Genomic DNA, 15308 nt, shown 5'->3' with positions numbered 1-15308 from the left:
CACTTGGGGGTCCCGGTGCCCCCCGCCACTCGGGGGGGGGGTTGAACCCCGCGGGGTCCCTCCGTGTCGCCCTCGCTGTCCCTGCCGGTGTCCCCTCGGTGGTCTCGCCCCCCCCCCCCCACCCCGTGCCGGTGCCCCCGGCGAGGCGGGCGCGGGGGGGGATCGGGGGCTCCGGTCCGCGCCGCGCGCGGCGGCGACACAAAGCGGCTCCGGCGGCGGCGGCGGCGGCGGGGGGGTCCCGGCGGGTCCCGGTGCCGCTGGGTCCCGGCCGTCCCGGCGGTCCCGGTGCCGCTCCCCGCCATGGCCAAGTGGCTCCGGGAGTACCTGGGCCGGGGGGCCCGGCGCTCCCCCCCGCGCCCGCCCCAGCCCGACTACAGCGGTCCCGGGGGCCCCCCCGCCGCCGCCCCCGGAGCCGCGCTCCGCGGCCCCGCCGCCTCCCCGCGCCACCGCCTCGTGCGGGTGGGGGGCGCGGGGCCGGGGGGCGGCCCCCGCCGCCTGCAGCAGGTACGGGCGGGGGGCACCGGGGGGGGCACCGGGGGGGGCACCGGGCGGGAGCCGCAGCCAAGCGCCAGGAGCGGGGAGGGTGGCGGAGGGACCGGGGGGCGCGGGGGGGCAGCGGGTGGGGGGCTGGGGAAGGGGAGCGGGGGGCACCGGGAGCGGGAGGAGCGGGGGGCTCGGGCAGGTGTGAGTGGGGCAGCGGGGAGAGCGGGGGAGCGGCGAACGGGGGGGTCTGGGGACCGGAGGGGATGGGGGGAGATGGGGACCGGGGGTGGGGGCCGAGAGCGGCCGGGAATAAGGACCGGGAGAGCGGGGACGGGGAACCGGGGAGAGCCATGGGGTCGGGGGGGGGGCAGTGGGGCACCCAGCGAGGACCTGGGGTCACTGGGAGAGGGAACTGGGGGGGCGGCTGGGGACGGTGGAGTCACTGGGAGAGGGGGAAGGGGAAAGGGGTTGGGGGACAAAGGGACCAGGTGGGCGGGAGTGGGGACGGGGCTGGGGACACCCGTGTCGGGGCTGTGGGAGCCCGAAGGGTCCCGTGAGGGCACCCAGGGACCGGGGGGGCTGCAGGGGGGGCAGTGGGGGTCCCGTCCCACCCGGAGCCCCCCCCGCAGGGCGCAGGTGAGAGCGAATACTCCGAGCCCTTCGAGGGGGAGCAGGACCCGGCGGCCGAGAGCGGCTGCGACGAGGAGGCCACAGGTGGGTGGTGACACCCCGGGCACCCCCAGCACCCCCGCGGGGGTCCCGGGCGCTTCCCACCGCCCCGTTCCCCATCCCCAGGGTGCCCGCGGCAGGGCGAGGGCCGGCGGGTGCGGCCGCGCCGGGGTCCCCAACTCTACGACACCCCCTCCGAGGAGTGGGACACGGCCGGGGACGGCCCGGGGGGACCCCCGGCCCGCGAGAGCCGCCTCCCCCGCGACGACGAGCGCCCGGCCGACGAGTACGACCAGCCCTGGGAGTGGAAGAAGGATCACATCTCGCGGGCGTTCGCAGGTGACAGTCCCCGGGTGCCACCTCGGGGGAGCACAGCTCCCATGGGTGCCACTCCTGGCTCCCTCCTCCTTGTGGGGACCACCCCAGGGTCCCCCAACCCTACATCCCGCAGCTTCCATGGGTATCAGTGCTGGCCCTCAGCATCCCCCAGCACCCTGGGGTCCCCCCAGTGTCCCCCGGTGCCCACAGCTCTCACCCCTGCCACCCCAACCCCCTGTGCCCCCCATGGGTACCCCCCCCAGAGCACTCCTGGCCCCAGCAATGGGACACCACGGCAGGGCAGGGCCACCTCTGGGACATTCCTTGGTGGCACTGAGAGGAGCCGGCCGCAGCGGGCGGGGTGGGTGACACCCCTTTGTCCCCGCAGTGCAGTTTGAGAGCCCCGAGCGCTCCCCCAGCCTGTCCCGGCAGCTGCCGCGCTCCCCCCGGGCCCCCGGCGGCCCCCGGCCCGGCTGTCCCCCCAGCCCCAGGCACGTGGACACCTCGCTGCCCCTGGAGAAGCAGGCGTGAGTCTGGGGGCGTCCCGTGGGGTGGCACCCGGTCACACAGCGTGGCACGGGGGCAAACCTGTGGGGGAGGAGGAGGAGGAGGAGGAGGAGGAGGAGGAGGAGGAGGAGGTCCCCACGGGTGGGTCCTTGTGGGGTCATGGGTGTCCCATGGTGTGGCCCTTTGACATGGATGGGTCCCCAGCGGGTGTGGTGGGCCCAATGTCCTGAGTGAATCCCCATGGGGTTGGGTGCCCCACAGGATCTTGGGTGCCCCATGGTGTGTTGGTGTGCCCCATGGCATGGTTGGCTGCCCCATGGTGTGTTGGGGTGCCCCATGGCAAGGTTGGGTGCCCCACGGCATGGTTGGCTGCCCCATGGTGTGTTGGGGTGCCCCATGGCAAGGTTGGGTGCCCCACGGCATGGTTGGCTGCCCCATGGCATAGTTGGGTGCCCCATGGCATAGTTGGGTGCCCCAAAGGATGTTTGGGTGGCCCATGGCATGGTTGGGTGCCCCATGGTGTGATTGGATGCCCCATGGCGTGGTTGGGCGCCCCAAAGGATGTTTAGGTGCCCCATGGTGTGGTTGGGTGCCCCATGGCATGGTTGGGTGCCCCATGGCATGGTTGGGTGCCCCATGGCGTGGTTGGGTGCCCCATGGCATGGTTGGGTGCCCCATGGTGTGGTTGGGTGCCCCAAAGGATGTTTGGGTGCCCCATGGCATGGCTGGGTCCCCCATGGCATGGTTGCCCCTCTGACTCCGTCGGGTGCCAACGCCCCCGACTGCCTCCATGACGCAGAAGGTGCCCCATGGCACGGGAGGTCCCCGTGGGGTGTGGGTGGCTCCCCAAGCCGCCCCGCGTTGCTGACGGGGCCGAGCAGCCGGGAGGGTCCCTCGTGGCACAGGGGGTGCCCGTGTGACCCCGCTGTGCCCCCCCAGGTGGTACCACGGCCCCATCGGGCGGGCGGGCGCCGAGACGCTGCTGGCGCTGTGCCGCGAGGGCAGCTTCCTGGTGCGGGACTGCGAGACCAGCCCCGACGACTACTCGCTGTCCCTCAGGTGAGCGTGGGGACACGGGCACAGCCCCGGGCTCAGCCCTGCCAGGGGGGCCGTGCCAGGCTGGCAGTGTGGGCTTGGATCAGGGTCGTGCCATGTTTGGCTGTCCCAGCACCCGTGGGGATGTGCTGGCACGTCCCCATGCATGGGACAGGCTGGAGGTGACCCGAGATCCCTCGGCACCCCATGCCCCTTGCTCTGGATGGGGTCCCTGTCCTCATCCCCACTGCTGTCCACATCTGTGCCCCGATCTCCATCCCAATCCACATCCCTATTCCCAGTCCCTCATCCCATTCCCATTCCCATCCCAGGTGTCCTCCACCCCATCCCCATCACCATCCTTGTCCACCTCCCTGTCTGAGCCTCCACCCTGCTCCTCACTCCTGTCCCCATCCCCATCCCATCCCATCCCATCCATCCCATCCCATCCCATCCCATCCCCTCCCATCTCATCCCATTGATCCCATCTGATTCCCATCCCATCCCAATCACAATCCCATTCCCCTCCCATCCCATGGACCCCATCCCATTGATCCCATCTGATTCCCATTCCCATCCTATCCCATGGACCCCATCCCATCCCAATCACAATCCCATTCCCCTCCCATCCCATGCCATCCCAATGTCCCATCCCATCCCAAATCATCCCGTCCATTATCCCAGTGCATTCCCATCCCATTTCCCGTCCCATCCCATCCCATGGATCCTATTCCATCCCATCCCATGGATTCCATCCCATTCCCATCCCATCCCATGGATCCCATCCCATGGATCCCATCCCATCCCATGGATCCCATCCCATCCCCTGGATCCATCCCATGGATCCCCTGGATCCCATGGATCCCCTGGATCCCATCCCATCCCCTGGATCCCATCCCCTGGATCCCATCCCATCCCCTGGATCCCATCCCATCCCCTGGATCCCATCCCCTGGATCCCATCCCCTGGATCCCATCCCATCCCATGGATCCCATCCCCTGGATCCCATCCCATCCCATCCCATTCCCATTCCCATCCCCTGGATCCCATCCCATGGATCCCATCCCATCCCATAGATCCCATCCCATGGATCCCATCCCATCCCGTGGATCCCATCCCGGTTCCCGTGCCTCATTTCCCGTCCGTCCCGCAGGAGCAGCCAGGGTTTCGTGCACGTGAAGCTGACGCGGACCCGGGAGCAGCACTTCACGCTGGGCCGGGCCGGGGCCGCCTTCCCGTCGGTACCGGCGGCCGTGGGGCACTACACGGCCCGGGCACTGCCCGTGCGCGGTGCCCGCCACCTGTCCCTGCTCTACCCTGTGGCCGTGCAGCCCCTGTGAGCCCCCCGGGACCCCCGGCCGGGCCCCCCCGCCCCATTAAAGCCGCCGTGTCCCATCGGGGTGGTGACGCTGTGGTGCCTCCGCGGGGGATTTGGGGACGGGCACTTGAGGGGCGGGGATTTGGGGAGGAGTTTTTGGGATGCGGATGGGAGGGATTGGGGACAGGGATGGGGACAGAGATAGGGAACTGAAATGGGGACGGGGGAAGAGAGGGATGGGGATGGGGATGGGGATGGGGATGGGGATGGGGATGGGGATGGGGACAGAGATAGGGAACTGAAATGGGGACAGGGGAAGAGAGGGATGGGGATGGGGACAGGGACTGAAATGGGGACAGGAATAGGGACAGGAATGGGTGCCTCTGGTGCATCTTGCTGCCCAACTCTGTGGTGTCCCCGCTGAAGGCACGACAAGGTGGTGGCACTGCCACCGCTGTCCCACCCTGGTCTCACCACCGTGAAGGATCCCCAGTCCCCCCAGCCATGGGCACGGCACGGGGTGGCACTGCCTGGGGTCACCCGCGTGGTGAGGGGCTGGTGGCACTGCCCCCCTTTGCTTCCCACCCCCCCAGCACAGCCCTCGTGTGCCGGGTGACACCAAGGAAGAAGGCCAGGGGACAACAGAGTGGCTTCCCCTAAACGAGGGGTCCCAGGGGCCGCTGTCACCCCTCGGGCACAGGACGCTGAGCCGGGTGACAGGATGCTGCCAAACACCTTTTTTGGGGGGGTTTTCCTGAGGAAGGGCAGAGCTGGGGAAGGGTGTGAGGCACAGTGGGCACTCTCAGGGCCGGGGGGGCAGGGAGGGGCCCCGTGCCTGCTGCAGCTCCCGCTGGTACGGGCTGATCTTCAGCTCGGGGGGTGGCAGCTTTGTGAGGTCCCGCCCCGAGAGGGACATCAAGCTCATGTAGACGGCCGTGTTGGAGGGGTCAGCGCCTGTTGGGGGTCACTTTTGTCAGCCAGGACCCTCGGGGGACACACGGAGTGCCCTGGAGTAAGGGATGGCGGTGGGGGGGGGGGGGGGCGAGCAGGGGAGGTTTGGGGTCAGGGGGACATGGGGCAGGTGGGCACGGGGGCGTTCGGAGAGTGTGAGGAGAGGAGGGTGAGGGGTACTGGGGAGGGCAGCTTGGGGACAGAGTTACCTGGGCTCCTGTGACAGCAGCGGCGGGCGAGCAGTGCCATCCCCAGGAGGAGGGCGGTGCCCCCCAGGCCCCCCAGGAGCCCCCAGAGCAGCGCTGCAAGCACAGCCAGCCAGGGTCACCCCCGGCCCCGGGGACACCGGACACGGGGGTGCCGGGGTGGAGGGCACAGCAGGGACAGCGGGGGCACAGTTACCTGTCTGATGTCCTCCCGGAGCTGCTGCCAGGAGGGGAGAGCAGTCAGAGATGTCCCTGTCCCTGTCCCTGTCCCTGTCCCTCCTCACAGTGGCCACCCAAAACCCCCCAGGAATCTCCCCCAAGGAACCCCACCCACCCTGCTGGTGACCCTCAGTGACCCCCCCCAAGCCCCTCGGCGGTGCCACCTCCCCGGGCCCCCTGCCCAACCCCGCGCGGAGCTGTCCCGGGCAGTCCCGGGCAGTCCCGGGCAGTCCCGGGCAGTACCGGGCAGTACCGGGGCAGTCCCGGGCAGTCCCGGGCAGTCCCGGGCAGTACCGGGCAGTACCGGGGCAGTCCCGGGCAGTCCCGGGCAGTACCGGGAGTGACGCGGAGCTCGGTGCCGTTGCCGGTGGCGGTGCAGTGCCGGGGGATCTCGAGGGTCACCCGGCAGAGGTAGAGCCCGCTGTCGTTGCCCTGCACCTGCGGGAGGCTGAGGGTGGCCCGGGGGGGGTGCCAGGCCAGCCGGACCCCCGGGGCACGGCGGGGACAGGGGAACAGGGGCAGGGGGGTGCCAAAGTGCAGGCGGGTGGCACAGAGCACCCCGAGCCGCCCGGCCCTCACCCACTCCATCCGCAGCAGGGCCTCGCTCTCGGCCACCTCCACCTGGCACTCCAGGGCCACCGTGTCACCCGCGGTCACCTGCAGCTCGCCCGGGTGCTGGGTCACCCGCAGGGCGCCCGCTGTGGGGACAGCCCCGGGGTCACGGGGGGATGGATGGCACCCCCAACCCCGGCGGTCCCCCAGGACACCCGTGGGGTGGAGGACAGGGACATTCCAGGCTCGCTGCCCACGCGTCCCCTGTCACCTCTGACCACACATCCTGTCCCCCCCACTGTCACCTTCCTGTCCCCACTGACGCTGTCTGCCCCCCACCCTGTCCTCTCCCCATGTCCCCCCATCCATCCCCACCTGCTCCGTCCTGTCCCCCTGCCACAGCCATGTCACCCACCTCTGTCCCCATGTCTGTCCCTCCCTCTGTGTCCTCAGCCCCTCTCTGGTCTCCCCCTCAGGACAGATGTCCCCTCCCGCCCCATCTGTCACACAGGGGCCAGCCCGAGCCCCGTGCCCCCCCGGTGTCCCCTGCGTGGCCTGTCCCCCACCCCACAGCACAGCCACAGGGTCCCAGGCGCTGTCCCCGCTGTCCCCCCAGCCAGCCTTGTCCCCCACTCACCTCCAAGGAGGAGGATGAAGACCCCGAGCCGCCACATCCCCCCCCTCCGGGGCCAGCCCAGCCCCCTTCTCCGAGGGGCTGCGTCCCCAAGGGGCCCCACACTGTCCCTGTCCTCAAAGCACTGCTGTCCCCAAAGCCTCCTGGCCCTCCACAATGTCACCCGGGCCAGCCCACTGTGGCATTGTGGCTTCCGGCGCCTGTGGCACGGGGGAGGTGACAGGGACAGAGAGCGGGGGCAGAGATGGGGACTGGGGGGGGTTGGGGATGGGGATTTGGGCAGGGATGGGGCAGATGTCGGGATGGGGACAGGGAGGGGGACAGGGACTGGAATGGGGACAGGAACGGGACCTGGAATGGGGATAGGGATGGGGACAGGGATAGGGACAGGGATGCAGTTGTGGACAGGGATTTGGACAGGGATAGGGACAGGGATGGGGACAGGAATGGGGATAAGAATGGGAACAAGGATACGATTGGGGACAGGGATGGGGACAGTGATGCAGTTGCAGACAGGGATGAGGACAGGGATGGGGACAGGGATGGGGACAGGAATGGGAACAAGGATACGATTTGGGACAGGGATACAGTTGGGGACAGGGATTTGGACAGGGATGGGGATAAGAATGGGAACAAGGATACGATTGGGGACAGGGATGGGGACAGTGATGCAGTTGCAGACAGGGATTTGGACAGGGATGGGGACAGGAATGGGAACAAGGATACGATTGGGGATAGGGATGGGGACAGGGATAGGAACAGGGATGCAGCTGGGGACAGGGATTTGGACAGGGATGGGGACAGGGATGGGGACAGGAATGGGAACAAGGATACGATTGGGGATAGGGATGGGGACAGGGATGAGGACAGGGATGGGGACAGGGATGGGGATAGGAATGGGAACAAGGATACGATTGGGGATAGGGATGGGGACAGGGATAGGGACAGGGATGCAGTTGGGGACAGGGATTTGGACGGGGATGGGGACAGGGATGGGAGCAAGGATACGATTGGGGACAGGGATAGGGACAGGGATGGGGACAGTGATGCAGTTGCAGACAGGGATTTGGACAGGGATGGGGACAGGAATGGGAACAAGGATACGATTGGGGATAGGGATGGGGACAGGGATGAGGACAGGGATGGGGACAGGGATGGGGATAGGAATGGGAACAAGGATACGATTGGGGATAGGGATGGGGACAGGGATAGGGACAGGGATGCAGTTGGGGACAGGGATTTGGACGGGGATGGGGACAGGGATGGGAACAAGGATACGATTGGGGATAGGGATGGGGACAGGGATGCAGTTGGGGACAGGGATTTGGACGAGGATGGGGACAGGGAAGTGGGACACCATCCGGAGCAAGGACAGGTGCCAGCACCTCCTCAGGCTCCACTTTGATCCTGGAACCAGGATCCAGGTCCCCAGCCTGGGGAGGAGCCCCGTGGGGACTTCCTCTGATCCCCCTGGAGCAGGGGGACCCCCTCCTGCCCCCCGAGCGGGCTGGGGGGTTAGGATTCCTGGACTGGGACCCCCCCCACGCAGTGTCACAGTGTCCCCACCGCCCCCCCCCGCGGGGTGACAATGTCCCTCCCCCTCCCCTCGCCCCCAGCCCTGGCCCGGCGCTCCCCAACCGCGGGGGTCGCGGCCTCCCCTCCCGGACTACAACTCCCAGCATGCCTCGGGGGGATGGGGGCGGGGCCGTGCCGCGGGGCGGGGCCGGGGCGGGGCGGGGGCGCCGCTCCCCCTTTGTTGGTGTCGGCGGGGCCGAGCGCGGCGGGGCCGGCCCGGAATGGGCGACCAGGTACGGCCCGCACCCCCCCGGGGCCGGCAGGGCACGGGGGGATGGAGGAGGAAGCGGGCGGGTGGAGGATGAGGGGATGGAGCGATGGGGGCGGGAGGGGATGGAGGATGGAGTGAGGAGGGTGGAGGGAGGGAGAGGGAGGGATGGAGGGAGAGGGGACGGACGGGTGGAGGGAGGGAGGGAGGGAGGAGGGAGGGATGAAGAAGGAGAGATGAAGGGAGAAGGGCCGGAGGGATGGAGGAAGTGGGGATGGAGGGATGGGAAGGAAGAGGGAGCAAGGAAGGAAGGCGGGATGGAGGAAGAGGGGATGGAGAAGGAGGGATGAGGAGCGCAGGTGTGGAGGATGGAGGGCTGAGCGGTTCAGGGTGGCACCGGAGGGAAGGAGGGGTGCGGGAGGGCACGGAGGGGAGCTGGGGGCTCAGGACTGGCTCACTCACACTCACACTCACTCTTACACTCACACTCACACTCACGTTGCCAAGTCATCGGCCCCGCCATGCCGGGCAGCCCGGCCGTGTCCCCGCGGCGTCTGGCACGGCCTGGCACGGCCTGGCACGGCGGGGCCGGGCCCTGGGGGGAGCGGGGGGCCCGCGGGCACTGACGGCCGGTGCAGGGCGCCGGGCAGGAGTCTCTGCGCAAGATCATCACCACCCTCGCCGTGAAGAATGAGGAGATCCAGAACTTCATCTACTCCCTCAAGCAGATGATCCAGAACGTGGAGGTAGCCCCGGCCCCCCGCGCTCCCCCGGGGCCCCGCGGGGGCGGCCCCCGCTCAGGCCCCGCCGTTGTGCCCAGGCCAACTCGGCGCGGGCGCAGGAGGACCTGGAGGCCGAGTTCCAGTCGCTGTACGCGCTGCTGGACGAGCTCAAGGAGGACATGGTGATGAAGATCAAGCAGGAGCGTGCCAGCCGCACCTACGAGCTGCAGGTGAGCCCCGGCCCGGCGCCCCCGGCCCGGGACCGCGCCCAGCGCTGCCCCTCTGCCCTCCCTCCCCTGCCAGGCCCAGCTCGTGGCGTGCTCCAAGGCCCTGGAGAGCTCCGAGGAGCTGCTGGAGGCGGCCAACCAGGCCCTGGGCACGGCCAACCACCAAGACTTCTCCCAGGTGGGTCCCCGCGGCGCCAGGGGTGGCCCTGCCCGGCTGTCCCCACGCTGGGGGTGTCCTGACCCCTCCTTGCCACCCGCTCGGTGCCACCCTGGGCTGGGCACCGCTTCTCTCTGCGTGCTGGGCTGGCTGGGCCTGGGTGGGAGCGTGGACAGCCGGGGGGGACCCCAGGGCCCCCCTTTCTCCTGACACAGAGGGGCACCATGGCAGGGCCACGGGGGGCACTGGGGGGCACATGGGATGCTGTGCCAGGGAGGTGCTGTGCCAGGTGTACCGCTGCGGAATGCAGGGATGCTCTGGGATGCAGGGATGCTCTGGGATGCTCTGGGATGCAGGGATGCTGTGGGATGCTCTGGCATGCTCTGGGGATGCTGTGGGATGCAGGGATGCTCTAGGATGTAGGGATGCTGTGGGATGCTGTGGCATGCTGTGGCATGCAGGGATGCTGTGGGATGCAGGGATGCTCTGGGATGCTGTGGCATGCAGGGATACTCTGGGATGCAGGGATGCTGTGGGATGCAGGGATACTCTGGGATGCTGTGGGATGCAGGGATGCTCCGGGATGCTCTGGGACTCTGGGATGCAGGGATGCTCTGGGATGCTCTGGGATGCTGTGGCATGCAGGGATACTCTGGGATGCTCTGGGACTCTGGGATGCAGGGATGCTGTGGGATGCTCTGGGATGCTGTGGGATGCAGGGATGCTCCGGGATGCTCTGGGACTCTGGGATGCAGGGATGCTCTGGGATGCTGTGGGATGCAGGGATGCTCCGGGATGCTCTGGGATGCTGTGGGATGCAGGGATGCTCTGGGATGCTCTGGGATGCTGTGGGATGCAGGGATGCTCTGGGATGCTCTGGGATGCTCTGGGATGCTCTGGGATGCTGTGGGATGCAGGGATGCTCCGGGATGCTCTGGGATGCTGTGGGATGCAGGGATGCTCTGGGATGCTCTGGGATGCTGTGGGATGCAGGGATGCTCTGGGATGCTCTGGGATGCTCTGGGATGCTCTGGGATGCAGGGATGCTCCGGGATGCTCTGGGAATCTGGGATGCAGGGATGCTCTGGGATGCTCTGGGATGCTGTGGGATGCAGGGATGCTCCGGGATGCTCTGGGACTCTGGGATGCAGGGATGCTGTCCTGCTGGGTGCCACAGCTGGTACAGGTCCCGCATGTGCCCCCTGTGCCCAGCTCTGCTGCCTCACTGCTGCTTTTCTCCTCCTCTTTCCCTCTGCGCTCACAAGGCGGCCAAACAGATCAAGGATAGGTACGGCCCCCCCGAGCCCCCCACCCACTAACCCCATCCTCCTCCTCCTCCTCCTCCTCCCAGCCAGGGCCCCACAGGGGTTGGTCCCAAGGTGCTGGGGTGGTCCCAAGGTGCTGGGGTGGCCCTGTGGGTGCTGGGGTGGCTGTGCCCACCCTCCCTGGGGTCACACAGGGCAGGGGGGGTGCCCAGCCCTGCTGAGCCCTGTCCCCTGTCCTGGCACAGTGTGACGATGGCCCCGGCCTTCCGCCTGTCGCTCAAGGCCAAGGTCAGTGACAACATGAGCCACCTGATGGTGGATTTCGCCCAGGAACGGCGCCTGCTGCAGGGCCTCGCCTTCCTGCCAGGTACTGCCAGGGCAGGGGGGCACGGGGGGACAGGGCAGGGCACGGCCAGCCTGGCACCGGGGCAAGGTGTCACGGGATGGGGCAGTGCCAGGCCTGGGGTGCCTTTCCAGAGGGGCAGGAGGGTGCCAGGGATGGGTGGAGGGATGAGGGGTTTGGGTGCTGCGCCCAGGGCGGGCAGGGCCGTGCTGGGGGTCTCTGGGTGCCGTGGTGAGGGGGGGGTCCCATGGGTGCCACGCCTGAGGTCTGTGACTTGTTGAGCCCGCGGGGTCTGGGGGAGCACTGGGGGTGCCCGGGAGTGCTGGGGAACCCCTGTGTGGCAGGGAGGGGGGACACTGGCACGGCTGCTCCTGCGGGCAGTGCCCAGCGCCCCCGAGATCGACCTGGCGGAGTCGCTGGTGGCCGATAACTGTGTGACCCTGGCCTGGAGGATGCCCGACGAGGACAGCAAGATCGACCACTACGTGCTGGAGTACCGCAGGACCAACTTCGAGGGGCCCCCCCGTGCCAAGGAGGACCAGCCCTGGATGGTCATCGAGGGCATCAAGGGCACTGAGTACACCCTCACTGGTGAGGGCACAGGGGTGCAACCGGCCCCAGGCGGGCGCTGGGGTTGTCCCAGGCTCTGTAGGGGACACGGGGGTGGCAGTGCCCTCCTCGTGCCCCACCCTGTGACCCCGCTGTGCCCACAGGGCTGAAGTTTGACATGAAGTACATGAATTTTCGGGTGCGGGCGTGTAACAAGGCGGTGGCGGGCGAGTTCTCCGAGCCGGTCACTTTGGAGACCAGAGGTGTGTCCGGGGGGGGGTGGCAGGTGCCCGTGTGTCCCTGTGCCACCCCTGTGGGGTGGTGGCCAGGCAGGGGGAGCCGCGGCACTGCTGACGGGGGCTGTCCTCAGCGTTCATGTTCCGGCTGGATGCCAGCACGTGCCACCAGAACCTGCGGGTGGAGGAGCTGAGCGTGGAGTGGGACGCCACGGGCGGGAAGGTGCAGGACGTCAAGGCCCGCGAGAAGGATGGCAAGGGCAGGACGGCCTCCCCTGCCAACTCCCCTGCCAGGTAACGCCACCCCCGGGCCCCCCAGCACGGCCCCTGGGCCTGGCAGTGCCAACCCTGCCCTGTCCCTGTGTGCCAGGGTGGTGCAGTCGCCCAAGAGGATGTCCCTGGGCCGCGGGGGCCGCGACCGATTCACCGCAGAGTCCTACACGGTGCTGGGTGAGAGGGGCACCCGGGGGAGTGGGGTTTGGCATCCAGGGGGTGTGGGGTTTGGGCAATGGGGGTGTGGGGTTTGGCATCCAGGGGGTGTGGGGTTTGGGCACCCAGGGTTGTGGGGTTTGGCACCCGGGGGTGTGAGGTTTGGGCACCCAGGGGTGTGGGGGGCTGGGCCTCCAGGGGTGTGGGGGTTTGGGCAATGGGGGTGTGGGATTTGGGCACCCAGGGATGTGGGATTTGGGCACCCAGGGGTGTGGGATTTGGGCACCCAGGGATGTGGGATTTGGGCACCCAGGGGTGTGGGGTTTGGGCACCCAGGGATGTGGGATTTGGGCACCCAGGGGTGTGGGGTTTGGGCACCCAGGGATGTGGAGTTTGGGCACCCGGGGGAGTGGGGTTTGGGCAATGGGGTGTGGGGTTTGGGCAATGGGGGTGTGGGGTTTGGGCATCCGGGGGAGTGGGGTTTGGGCACCCAGGGGATTGGGGGTTTGGGCAATGGGGGTGTGGGTGAGGAGGGGGCACAGAGGGAACAGGCCGCGAGGGGCGATGCAGGGGGGGCAGGGGGCACCGGTGGCAGAGTGGGGACAGGACGGGGCACCGGGCACGCCGCGGGCACCCCGGGCAGAGCCGTGGCCGTGCCCCAGGGGACACCCTGATCGACGGGGACGAGCACTACTGGGAGGTGCGCTACGACCGCGACAGCAAAGCCTTCGGCGTGGGCGTGGCCTACCGCAGCCTGGGCAAGTTCGACCAGCTGGGCAAGACCTCGGCGTCCTGGTGCCTGCACCTCAACAACTGGCTGCAGGTCAGCTTCAGCGCCAAGCACAACAACAAGGCCAAGGCGCTCGACGTGCCCGTGCCCGACTGCATCGGCGTGCACTGCAACTTCCACGAAGGTGGGGCTGGGCTGGGGCTGGGGCTGGCACCTCCCTGGGCATTGGCACCTCCATGGGCACCACTGTGGGCATTGCCACCACCATGGCTACCACTGTGGGCATTGCCACCTCCATGGGCATTGGTACCTCCCTGGGCATTGGCACCTCCATGGCCACCACCGTGGGCATTGGCACCTCCATGGCTACCACTGTGGGCATTGGCACCTCCATGGCTACCACTGTGGGCATTGCCACCACCATGGGCATTGGCACCTTCATGGCTACCACTGTGGGCATTGCCACCTCCATGGGCATTGGTACCTCCCTGGGCATTGGCACCTCCATGGGCACCACTGTGGGCATTGCCACCACCATGGGCATTGGTACCTCCCTGGGCATTGGCACCTCCATGGCCACCACCGTGGGCATTGGCACACCCAAGGCTACCACTGTGGGCATTGGCATCTCCATGGCCACCACCGTGGGCATTGGCACCTCCATGGCTACCACTGTGGGCATTGCCACCACCGTGGACACCACCGTGGGCATTGTCATTGCCATGGCCACCACCATGGGCATTGGCACCTTCATGGGCACCACTGTGGGCATTGCCACCACGCGGACACCACCATGGATTTTGTCACTGCCATGGCCACCGCCATGGCCATTGGCACCTCCGTGGCCACCACTGTGGGCATTGGCACCTCCCTGGGCATTGGCACCTCCATGGGTACCTCCATGGGCATTGTCACTGCTATGGCCACCACCATGGCCATTGTCATCTCTGTGGCCACCACTGTGGGCATTGGCACCTCCCTGGGCATTGGCACCTCCATGGGCATCTCCCTGGGCATTGGCACCTCAGTGGGCACCACCGTGGGCGTTGGCACCACCATGGGCATTGCCACCACCATGGACACCAGTGTGGACATTGCCACCGCCATGGCCATTGTCACCTCCGTGGGCACCAGCATGTCCATACTCCAGCATGGACACCAGTGTCCACCATTGTCACCACCACAACCATTGTCTGCACCATGGCCATTGTCACCTCCATGGCCATTGTCACCACCACGGCCATTGTCACCACCATGGCCATTGTGACCACCACGGCCATTGTCACCACCACGGCCATTGTCACCACCTTGGCCATCGTCACCTCCATGGCCATTGTCACCTCCATGGGCACCAGTATGTCCATACTCCAGCATGGACACCAACATCCATCACTGTCACCACCATGGCCATTGTCACCACCACGGGCACTGTGCTGGGGCTGTGCCCGCCCCGTGCCCACCTGTGCCCCCATTCCCACAGGTTTCCTGTCCTTCTACAACGCCCGGACCAAGCAGCTGCTCCACACCTTCAAGGCCAAGTTCTCTCAGCCGGTGCTGCCGGCCTTCATGGTAAGGGAGGGGCAGGTCTGGGGGTCCCGGGGGGCTGCCAGCGCTGGGTTCAGCCCCCTGAGCCCCCTCTGTGTCCCCAGGTGTGGTGTGGCAGCTTCCAGGTGACATCAGGCTTGCAGGTGCCCAGCGCCGTGCGGTGCCTCCAGAAGCGCAACAGCACCGCCAGCAGCTCCAGCCTGCCCTGAGCCCGGGCACAGCACTGAATGTACCCCCAGCCCCACACCCCCTGCAGGGCTCTGCCACCCCCGGGGTGCCCACGGCCCCCCCACTCCGTGCCCCCCGTGTCGCCGGGGCTCGTTGTTGGCCCCCCCCCACCCAGCACCGAGAGCTGCTTCTGGCCTGGAGAATAAATTGGGATGTAGGTGTGACCTGGGCGTGGATGGGGGCACAGGGCGCAGTTTGGGGT

At 68.0% G+C, this 15308-nt stretch overlaps 4 protein-coding genes across 5 annotated transcripts in view; 2 read left to right on the top strand and 2 right to left on the bottom strand.

Annotated features, from left to right (window-relative positions):
- CTXN1 (cortexin 1) overlaps positions 1-15308 on the bottom strand; it is a 95518-nt gene that overhangs the window by 74321 nt on the left and 5889 nt on the right. The window lies entirely within an intron of this gene.
- On the top strand, positions 301-4396 carry SHD (Src homology 2 domain containing transforming protein D). Its single transcript, XM_053966252.1, has 6 exons — positions 301-504; positions 1113-1197; positions 1279-1491; positions 1859-1997; positions 2917-3036; positions 4166-4396. The coding sequence occupies exons 1-6, from the start codon at positions 301-303 to the stop codon at positions 4350-4352; spliced, it is 948 nt and encodes a 315-aa protein (XP_053822227.1). The 3' UTR covers positions 4353-4396.
- On the bottom strand, positions 5072-9386 carry LOC128800622 (uncharacterized). 2 transcript variants are annotated; one of them, XM_053965950.1, is made up of 5 exons: positions 9174-9386; positions 6042-6404; positions 5684-5707; positions 5491-5583; positions 5072-5284 (listed from the first exon to the last, which is right to left on the bottom strand). In XM_053965950.1, the coding sequence occupies exons 1-5, from the start codon at positions 9343-9345 to the stop codon at positions 5133-5135; spliced, it is 804 nt and encodes a 267-aa protein (XP_053821925.1). In that variant the 5' UTR covers positions 9346-9386; the 3' UTR covers positions 5072-5132. The 2 variants fall into 2 exon arrangements, with proteins under 2 accessions (XP_053821925.1, XP_053821926.1); XM_053965951.1 differs by having other exon boundaries at positions 5684-5704.
- On the top strand, positions 8639-15270 carry FSD1 (fibronectin type III and SPRY domain containing 1). The gene is made up of 13 exons (XM_053965942.1): positions 8639-8700; positions 9314-9421; positions 9496-9627; positions 9701-9802; positions 11047-11069; positions 11292-11413; positions 11771-11980; positions 12103-12201; positions 12309-12468; positions 12545-12624; positions 13266-13517; positions 14814-14902; positions 14983-15270. The coding sequence occupies exons 1-13, from the start codon at positions 8689-8691 to the stop codon at positions 15085-15087; spliced, it is 1494 nt and encodes a 497-aa protein (XP_053821917.1). The 5' UTR covers positions 8639-8688; the 3' UTR covers positions 15088-15270.

This window comes from Vidua chalybeata, chromosome 27, assembly GCF_026979565.1.
Source record: "Vidua chalybeata isolate OUT-0048 chromosome 27, bVidCha1 merged haplotype, whole genome shotgun sequence".
Lineage (NCBI taxonomy): Eukaryota > Metazoa > Chordata > Aves > Passeriformes > Viduidae > Vidua > Vidua chalybeata.
The sequence above is the reverse complement of the archived record's forward strand: the minus strand, read 5'-3'. Positions and strand labels throughout refer to the sequence as shown.